The 10,345-nt window shown below is 42.1% G+C and overlaps 1 protein-coding gene and 1 long non-coding RNA gene across 2 annotated transcripts in view; one reads left to right on the top strand and one right to left on the bottom strand.

Moving 5' to 3' along the window:
- Positions 1 to 474: 474 nt before the first annotated feature.
- LOC132992262 (probable serine/threonine-protein kinase kinX) lies at positions 475 to 4,295 on the bottom strand. The gene is made up of 2 exons (XM_061061465.1): positions 3,809 to 4,295; positions 475 to 2,241 (listed from the first exon to the last, which is right to left on the bottom strand). The coding sequence occupies exons 1-2, from the start codon at positions 4,172 to 4,174 to the stop codon at positions 475 to 477; spliced, it is 2,133 nt and encodes a 710-aa protein (XP_060917448.1). The 5' UTR covers positions 4,175 to 4,295.
- Positions 4,296 to 5,575: 1,280 nt separating this feature from the next.
- The window catches only part of LOC132991930 (uncharacterized), a 47,143-nt gene continuing 42,373 nt past the window's right edge, over positions 5,576 to 10,345 (top strand). The window contains exon 1 of the long non-coding RNA XR_009676277.1: positions 5,576 to 6,028. This is a non-coding gene — a long non-coding RNA (uncharacterized LOC132991930). The remainder of the gene's footprint in view (positions 6,029 to 10,345) is intronic.

The raw sequence follows: 10,345 nt of genomic DNA, 5'->3' as shown, positions 1-10,345 counted from the left end.
CAGGTTACAAAGACGTACATGACATGAAACATTTGTTACAAATTAACCACAAAACCGACGCCCCCCCCCCCCTCATACATATATATTAACCTGAAAAAAAGATTTAAAGAATCCCTCTAGATGAATCAAACTTAAACTGTGCAATTAAAAATAGACTTATACAAGAAATGTACATAACCCGTGCAGGGATAAAAATATATGTGACATTTAAACAAGAATCTAAAAACAGTTGAGGAAAAAAATCTGTAATTAGACCTGAATATAAAGAATAAAAAAGTGTTGACCTTCTGAAGTTGTGTTGTTTATATATGTACAGCAATGTTTAAAAAGAAGCAAAAAAGTTCTTCTGATGAAAAATCTTCTGATGGTCACTTCACTCATCAGCCTCTGTCATCAGTGTGTGAATGTGTAGGTGTGACCTGCAGTGTAAAAGCACTTTGAGTAGTCAGAATACACTTACGTCTCAAACAGTAATTAGTGTAGCACTTGACTTACTTTCAGAGGCTTTTCCGTACTTTGTTTGCAGGACGTCTTTGGAGGCTCTGCAGAGGTGAGCGAGTTCTCCTCTGAGTCTTTCCTGTCACTTTGCGGCCTCTTCGTCTTAGCTCCTCCTCCTCCTCTCTCTTTGCTCTTATGAAGTTTGACCGAGAAGTCATCTCTCATCCTGAGGCCCGAGAACGCCTTTCCTCCTGTCGTCGTCTCTCGTGCATCCCGAGTCGTTCTGACTCTCATAAATCTCGTCTCGGTGTCAGTCTCAGAGTCCGGACTCGTTGTGGTCGTGGTCGTGCTGCATTGATTGAATGCGTTTCCGCTCGGCGTCGTCTGTTTTATCTCCATGTTTACCGCGGTTGTCTCTGTTTTCGCAGCTTCCAGCTCCGTCATTTTGATTGAGGGAGGTGAGGGGATGACTGATTCCTCTGATGGTGCGTCTTGTTTTCTATGATTTATGCTCGTATTCCAACGAGTCGTGTTGTTTGTCTCACTCTGCTCTATTCTCTCTGTCATCGCTTTGACCCGCTTCTCAGTTTCTGCAGACTTTGTAGTCACTTTTTCTGCTTTTACATCCCCGCTCGCTGCATAAATTCCTAATAAAAAAGGCATTTCTTTCAGGTGTTTACATTTGGAGTTATGTGCTTGGATGATAAAGTTTTCCTCTGTAACTTTATCTAAGGGTGGGGGGTCATCCGGCTCTTTTATGGGTATATTTACTGTTTTCCATTTAATGTCTGAATCTAGAATAACTTTTCCTTGCGTTTGCGTCTCCCTCTCTGCGTCTGCGAGGAAAAACATGATTAAAATATCATCTCCCACCTCACTAAGCATTTGTTTGTCATCATTATTATCGGTTTTATCTGTAAATCCTACTTGTAGCGTGCATGCTAATCTTTCCCGCTTTGCTTTTTCAATATGTGTGTGTGATCGCTCTGTTGCACTCTCTCCCTCCGGGCGCCGCGGCTCGGCTTGTTTTGTGATTATCCTCCCACTGAAATCCTCTTTATTATCATCAAGAGTGGCCCTTGTTTTATACCGCGGTTTATTTATGGATTCTGGCTCCTCTCCGGGTACCAACAAGACTTTTCTCTTAACATAAAATCCATCATCATCATCATCATCATCATCATCATCATCATCATCATCATCATACACACCCGATGCTTTTAAAGATTGCTCCCTCTGAACAGTGTTTTGAAACAAGAAGTTCAAATAGTCGTTTTTCTTTATAAGTGTGGCTGCTTTTCTCTGCCTCTGTAACTGAGATTTATCTGAAGGGTGCAGAGAAGCCGCTTTGAAAGCCTCGTATTGATTGACAAAAGCTTTTGAAGGCGGCGCTGAATCACGCTCCACGACTACTTTTGAGCCCATCACGCTCTCTTTTTGTCTTATTTGTCCTTTCAGTTTATGTTTCTTGGAGGTTTTTCTGATGGACGGCGCTTGTTTTACTTCACTCTCTTTAAAACAGCGGGAAATAAGCTCGGTTTCAGCAGCGCCGTATTTCTCTGTCAGCACTTTCTTCAGCCAAACAACGATGGCGGGGCTCCAGCTCTTGGATTTCTGTAATAAGGAAGCCTGGAAATTGCAGCCCGAGGCGCCGGAGAGATGATGCAGAAACCATGCAGACCCTGAAAACGGGAGATCTTTTATCGTCCTCATCAGAATACGACCCGCTTCCTCACCAGAGATTACACGCAGCTTGTGCAAAGTAGGGACACTCTTCCTCCTTCCACACAGAAGAGAAACAACCTGGAGAGACAGGAGAGGAAGATGCAATTAGTTGCATTCTGCCACAGGGAGAAAATGCACGAGTCATTACTTAAAAAACAAACTATTTAAAGCACACAACTCCAGTCATGTGAAAAAGTTTTGGCCACGCTTGAAGCATCGCTCCAGGAATGGAGGAGTCATTTGTTTGTCACCCGTTTAATTTGGTCCCAAATATCTTAATAACGACTGGATGATTTGCAGAGAGAAAAGAAAAAGTACTCTACATTTTAAAGGAGCAGTATGTAACTCTGACACCTAGTGGTTAAAATGAGTACTGCAGTCTAAATTCAAAACATCATAGAGAGCTGTCTCTCCCCCCCCCTCCTCTCTAGAGTCGATGCTCACACAGGTCACCATGTGGTGGACTCTGAAGCTTCAGTGTTTATCCAGCTCTGCATGGGTCTGTAAACCTTTCTGTGTTCTAACCTCTCTCCATTTTTCAAAAGCATCTCCAATATTGATCCTAGTTTGAGCACGTTTCTGCTCGTGGAGCTTATTAGAAACATGCAGAGGCTTTTTAGGTCGGGTACAATCACTTCTATCTGAACCACTTCTCTTGACCTGCTTCCATCGCTGCAACACCTGTTGACCTGATAACTGCTCTCATATCTGGAAAACCGAGGGGCGTCCAAAACGGCCGTGTCGGGGTGTCTTAAAAGCGCCTACCTTCTCTGGTTCCCCCCCCCCCCCACATGATCCCCCGAGGGACACGGTCATAAGATGTAAGATGTAAGAATCTGTTTCCTGTCATCTGTTTCGTTAAACCCTGATTTTAAATGTTTCATGTGTTCTCTGGAGGTTTTCTTGAAACCTGTCGTTGGAGTTTCACAGTAAACTGACAGGTGCGAACACATGCTGCATGTCAGATATCTTCATAATCAGCAGCGTGAAATTAAAATCAAAATAAACCTGGCTGTTTCTGCTTGTGTAATGATCAGCTTCATGCTTTATAGGAGGTGTGTGTGTGTGTGTGTGTTTGTGTGTGAACTGTGAACTGTGAAATTCCCACCTGGTATGCAAATAACAAATTTACACACCTGGGAGCAGAAAGACAGAAATGCCATGAAAAAAAAATAGAGGTGTGATTGAAATCAGCTCACAGAATATATGGAACATAGTGGGATACATTATTCATATCATGAATTATATTCTTGATTTCAATGTTATCTTTTAATGACACGTCTACAGTTTTTAAATGTCAAACGAGTGTCTTCAGAAATTTGATTTCCTGAGGATTGTTCCCATAAATTCTTTTGCTTTGACAAACTGCACATCAGGGTAGTTTAATCACATGAATGTAAAGAGATAAAAGGTTAAAGGAAGGATGTGAGACGTTTTGATCCAGTAGATGTCGCCCCTTGAGCTCCAGCATGAAACCAAAACAAACTGCTGTTTGGCCACGCCCCCTCCATCCTCCGCTCTCCTCCAGAGACACACCTCCAACCCCCCCCTCCACTCGGGTTCACTTTAGAGAGTCATGAGCATAGAGAAGATAAGAAGCTGTATTGGTGAGGTTAAATGTTTATAAAGTTTGAAATAAGCATACCGGTGCTGGAATGTGACTCCTGTGGATTCCCGTTAGTTCCTGAAGAGACAGACTGCGTCCATCGTCCTCTGAGTGAACGGGGTGAAGGGGGGACGTCCTCTGTTTGTGCCGCACAGAGACAAACACACACTTCCTCTGGACACACACAGAGCAGTTTTCAGTTTGAAGTATCCTCGCTCCTGTGGGAGTCACCCGTCCACAGAGGAGCAGATTTCCGCATAAACTCCAGTTTTCCATGACCCCGTCCCCGTCTCTGAGGGGACTCGGGTCAGAGACGAGCAGGGACAGCAACAGCAGCAGCCACGACCTCATAGTGCTGAGCGAGAGAGAGAGAGTGTGTCTTATCTTTACTGCATTTCTTCTCATGTCGCTTTGAATATTCAAACCACGGAGCAGAAAGGCTTCAGCTCTATCTGACGGGGTTCTGTAAGAACAGAGAGGGGACTGACACAGAGTGGTGAAGTCTAAAAGGAGAAAGTGTAATCTTGTTTCTATGAGTTCTAATTCAAAAGGTTGCTTTTGTGAAGCAGTTTCCACACAATGCATCCTAAAGTCCTCCTGATCTGGTCGTTCACACCTGCACCTCACAGCGAGAGATTTTCCCCAGGTAGGAGGGGGCGCAGGTGGGTCTCCTGAGGCAAAATATGAATAGAATAGAATGACTTTATTGATCCCAAACTGGGAAATTGTGGCGTTACAGCAGCAGGTTATCCAAACACACAATATGAGTAAAAAACACAATATTAGCAAATCTAAACATAATATAATATTAAATACAAAGTAAATAAGTACTAAAAATATCAAAACTAAGAATGTGAATATATACAACCAGGATTTAACTTAACATTACTTCTAGTCTTAAACATGAAAGATTAAATGACAGGGACAGTCTCCTGCTGTGAGGGACATATGTCAACATGCATGTCGGGGGTTAGGGTTCATGTGTGAAAAAAATGCTCATGATGATTTAAAAGTCTTCGTCCATGAGTTAAATTTTTCTTGCAGTATGTTATGAGTTGACGCTATACAAATAAATATTGATTGATTGATTGCAGTAAAGATTTCAGGCAGATAGACCGCTGAACTGAAACACCTGGCGTCACACAAAACTTTATGCAACAACTGAGAATTGGAAAATTTAATTACCAATTGTTGTTTATAACAACGATATTTAATTCTCAAGGCAGTTGTTGATGTTGTGCAGTAGAAGTGTTTGCACTGCCCAAACAGTTGACTTTGTGTTGCTATGTGATATCATCACATTGTCGTTGCTCCTTTAAAGCCGGCCTGACTTTATATTACTCTGCGTTAACTGTGCTAACGTTCTTTTGCATATAATCAGACGTTATCCAGAACACACACACACACACACACACACACACACACACACACACACACTTTCACACTGCCGAGGTCAGAACAGGATAGTCATAATTTTCCTCTCGGCTACACTGAAGCAGCAGGTAAGAATTCCTCGTGTCTTTGTTCCATCTTTCAGACAAAGTTTAGAAAAGACTCAAATGATATCTTTGCCTGTTAAGTTGATTTTAATGATCTTTACGGCATAAAAACATTAACTGCATGTGTTTTAAATTATGTAGAGAAGAGTTAAACTGGAAGCTAAACATCGGAGCAGCAGCTGAAATATCACATTTTACACTGTCAGACGTGCAACAGATGTGAGACCAATTAATTTATAGGAGGAACACGGGTCATTATATTCAGATCTTTTAAGCACTAATGATGAGTCAGTGATATTAAAAGTTTTAAAGGTCACATATCCTCCTCCTCTTCTTCAGTTTAAATAAGTCTCAGAGCTCCTCAAAACATGTGTGTGAAGTTTATTGTTCTAAATCTACTCTGATCCTGTATTTGATCATGTCTATAAACCTCTCTATTTCAGCCCTGCTCAGAACAGGCTGTTTCTGTGTCTGTACCTTTAAATATGTAGATGAGCTGTGTCTGACCACGCCCCCCTCTCTGGAAGGGCTCGGGTTTCTCTGCTTTCTCGCTCCATGTTCTATTGTTTACGGTGAGAAGGCAGACTCAGAGGGCAGAACAAACACCTAGCTGTGGGAGTGTCACCCACCTGGGGGAGGGGCTACTGCCCTTTGTGATGTCATGAAGGGAGAACCTCCAAACGGCCTGTTTGAGCACACATTTTCTGAAAAGTGGAGCAGGCAGAAGACGGAGAGGATGGACTTTTCTCATCATTGGGGGGTTTGTAGACGGACTAGAGACACATATTAGAGTTAGAGAAACATAGTGAAGTGTGTTTTGCGTAATATGCGACCTTTAATTTATCAAGTTGTTAACCAGCTTCTTGTTACTTACAGCCGCCAACCAGAGTCCTGCAGTCCTCATCAATCATCTGACTAACCAGCCAAATGGGAAACACAAACACCACCTGCCAGATGAGCAACTACAGCAGGAGGAACGTCCGAGTGTTCGTCAGAGAGAAGGCTCTGGAGCTGGACGCCTTCATCACCTCTCAGTCTGAACCCAATGAAGACGAGAGCCAGTCTGCGTCTCCCGCAGACAAGAAGTTCACCTTCAAGGAGGACGCCGCCTGCTTGCGTCTGCTGGCCTCTCAGACGCAGGCCGTGCCCTGGGAGGCCGGGCACTTCCTGTCCGTGTTTGTGGAGGACGAAGACGACGAAAACATTTGCGCCAAAAGGATCATCTACAACATGTCGCTGGGTTCTTCGCTTACCGTGCTGCTGTACGATCTGTAGATCCTAACCCGTTACTCTCTGCACAGATCTCTAAATAAAGTTAATAAATAAACTTCTCTTAGCTCCTGCTTTGCTTGTATCATTACATTCACACCTTTACATGTGAGTTGTCCCCCAAGTGCTTGATAGACAGGAGATTCAAACAAAAGACGCCGCTGTGTTGCATTATGGGAATTGTAGGATTTTTAAAAAATAAATCGGTGATTAACCAATACTCAAAATCCTGACTTTATTTCATGTGTAGAATTGTTTTTTTCTAACTGGCAACCTGTAGGGGTGAACAAAGACACCAGGGTGGAAATGTCAAAAACTGCAGTTCCACGACCAGCCACTAGAGGCTGGCTCCAAAAGTGAGTCAATCACCATTATAGACTCCATATGAAAATGTCAAACTTTGCAGCCTGGCACCAAAAAAATATATTTTCAATCCTCAGCCTCTGTACACAGGGTACATGTCATAACCGCTAACTCCAAACTTCCAAACTCCATGTGATCTGCAGAGTCCCTCTGCACCTTTAAGAAAAAGCTAAAGACCCAGCTCTTTCATGAATACCTACTAACTTAATGATGATGGTCTCCATATTATTGATGATGATGATGGTAGTGACGATGGTTTTTGTTTGATAACGACGACTTATAAGATGGTTTCTATACTGATTAGAGCTCTCAAGAACTGCCCTCAATGTTGTGCTTTGCCTCTGGTCACTTCCTGTCAGCACCTGTGTGTCCAATCAGACTCAAAGCTGATCGTTTGCTCTTACTGACATTGTTCCCTTTTTTCTAGATCCTTGCTTGTGTTGTTCTTACTCTCTGATGTACGTCGCTTTGGATAAAAGCGTCTGCTAAGTGAGTTATAGAATTGTAGAACTGCTAGGCTATCCGGCGTCCCATAAGGGGAATACTTTTAAAAGTGTTTATTTTTCAGCAACATTTTTGTTATTCACATGAAATATTTTGCTAATTATGTCATTGTTGTTGCTAAAAAACACAAGACCTGTCCCGTAAAAAAAAAAAAAAAAGCGTCATGCGTCATTGAGATTTCACATTGATCGGGTGTCACCCTCCTCTTCATGCCTTTGATCATCTGCTTCGGCTCAGATCTCAGGACGGTTGTGAACAGTGGAGGCTTTCTTCACGCTGACGTTTCTGTGTGTGAAAACAGATGACACGGAGGCTCTCTGTCGCCCACATGCTCGTTTGGAAAGATAAAAATAAAAAAATCATCTCAGCAGCATCCGGCTCTTCAAGTTAACAAGTCAACAAGTTTGAGCAATCAATTACGATAAAGGTCGACTCTACAGGGAGTTATATAACACATGCTTGTGATTGGTCATGACCTCTGCTCAGGTTTGAATCTATAAATTAATTTAAATTTACATAAAATGTGAAACTAAATGTGCCTTGTTAAAAAAAGTCCTGTGGGAAAGTATTTACTGTTTCTGAAACAGACTGAAATCAATATAAATGTCTCTTTATGACCCAAAAAGCCAACGAGACCTTCAGAGGACAAGTGAACTATTTCTATAAAGTTATTATAAACACCTGAAACTTCTAGGTGTCAGACAACGTGATCACCTTTTTCACATTTTCCACAGCATTATTTACAACGAGTGATACGTCTGACTGTGAAAAATAAAGCAGGAGATTTTTAATGTCAGAAAACACAAAAAGGACAAAATCCTCAGAGATGTGAGGTGCGGCTTTGTCCACAGGGGGGCGCCAAAATCAACACAATACAAAGTTCCTCAAAGAAGCTTTTAGACATATTTTTAAAAGCACTGAAATAAAGTGAAAGGTAACATTACAAAGTGATATTATTTGGCTGATGGTCTTGGCACATGCTCTTCCGCTTGCAGCTTCGTTTGGTCACGTCTGAGTAGACTCCACGTCTGGAGTCTAGTTATTGTCTGTCCTCTCTGTCCTCACTGTCGGTCATGAGTGCACCGTACAAAGCCATTTGGATTGCTTCGTCATCCTTTGGATCGAGAGCTTTGTTCCCTCGGCTACTGAAGCTCCTGATACGCTTCTGTGCTGACTGGCTGCTTTGATTGTTTATATGTTTCTGTTGTTTATACTGTTTGTTTCTATATGTATACCTGCTGTGTACCAACTGACCAACAAGAAATTTCTCCTGGGGGACAATAAAGTATTGTATTGTAAGTAGACATCAGTTCAAGCTCAAAACAGACATAAACCATTTTATTTTTCCTTGGATGGATGGATGGATGAAATATCATCTCAAACAAAGGCAGGAGACAATGTTTCCTGCACTTACATGTTTTCCTGTGTGTGTGAAGCTGCTGTTGTTCCACCTGGAGGTAGGAAAAGCTCACCTGGAAGATGATGCACGCTGCTCTGAAGCTGTCCGCTCTCGTTCAGTCGTTCATAATGCAGACCTGGAAAACAGATATTTACTTCTGCAGGAACATTTTTCATTTTTACTTAGCTGTTAGGAAATACGAAATGATCCTCTTTTTGTCATTTTTCCTGCTGCTGGTGCTGGTGATTTCTTGGTCTGGCCGGCTTCTTGTTGGTCCCCTGGAACACTGAAACTTGTCCACTTCTGGACTGAAAGAGCAATCCTCATCCTCAGTGTGACCTCCGACATCAGTGAGAGTCAATGAAGAACTGTTTCTTACTCTTAAGTGCCCAAAGACTCAACGGGTAACAACACAGTGTCCCATTTATAGCAGCACAAACAACACTTGAGAAACTTCTGCTCTATGAATCAGTGTGACCATAAAATGACCTCACAACAAACTGAACTTTATGTCTTTTGTATCTGTTGTGGTAATGGGAACAGAAGTTAGACTTACAGCTCGATGCCTGCAGAGCCAAAAGTTTGCAAACTTCCTCGCCGTCCTCATTGTGGACCTTCGGGTCGCTCGGTCATTTTCGGCATCCTGTCCAAAAAAGAAGTGGCAGCGACCGGAAACAGACGGTGATAGAGTTCATCGATGCCTTTGCAGGGATTCTATTATTTCATGAAATGCCACAAGAATATGGATTTGATATTTACACTTGCACACAATATATTGAGGTGAAAAGGGGAGAGCATTATTTTGTTCAGTAAATATTCAGCCATACTTTTAGAAGTTTAGAAGTTTTCTTGGTTGTTATTTTCTGTGATAATATTTCACTTCTTTGGGTGACTTAATAATATCGATTGTGATTTAATTGAAGCTTCTGCTCAATGAAAACGACCCATAAGAAGACATGATTCACGATTCATGAAGTCATCATCGTTCAGTTGTTTTTTTAAACATTATTAAGGACACTTTCAAGGGTCACATCTTCTCCTCCTTTTCAACCAGTTAAAATAAGTCTCAGAGCTCCGCAAAACATGACTGAAGTACAATATAGAGTCACCTACTAACCTAACGAGAATGTATTTGGACTGTGGGAGGAAACAGGAGAGAACCCACACATGTACAGGGACTCTGTCTGACAGGGGATCGTACCTGGAACCTTTTTGCAGTGAGTCAATAGCACTAACCACTGCACCATCGTTCAGCTTGTTCTGGATACTGATTTATTTAAGTCATTTGAGACCTTGTATTGAATTCCCTCGTCAGGATGTTTCATTAAAGTCCCTCCAGGAATACTTTTAGTGAGGATGAGATAAAGATGTCTGACTCTTCACTGCAATATTAAAGTGTTATACATTTCATGTGTTGTTTTGGCTGTGAGGCACAGTTGCTGAAAACTGATGATCCTAAACTGTATTTTGTATCCTGATGTATTTCAGGCCCAGACCACTAGAGGTCAGTCTTGTGCAGTGCTGAAGTAACACCTTAGGAGT

Source organism: Labrus mixtus, chromosome 17 (genome assembly GCF_963584025.1).
Source record: "Labrus mixtus chromosome 17, fLabMix1.1, whole genome shotgun sequence".
Taxonomy (NCBI): Eukaryota; Metazoa; Chordata; class Actinopteri; order Labriformes; family Labridae; genus Labrus; species Labrus mixtus.
Note: the sequence above shows the minus strand (reverse complement) of the source record. Positions and strands in the feature narration are given on the sequence as shown.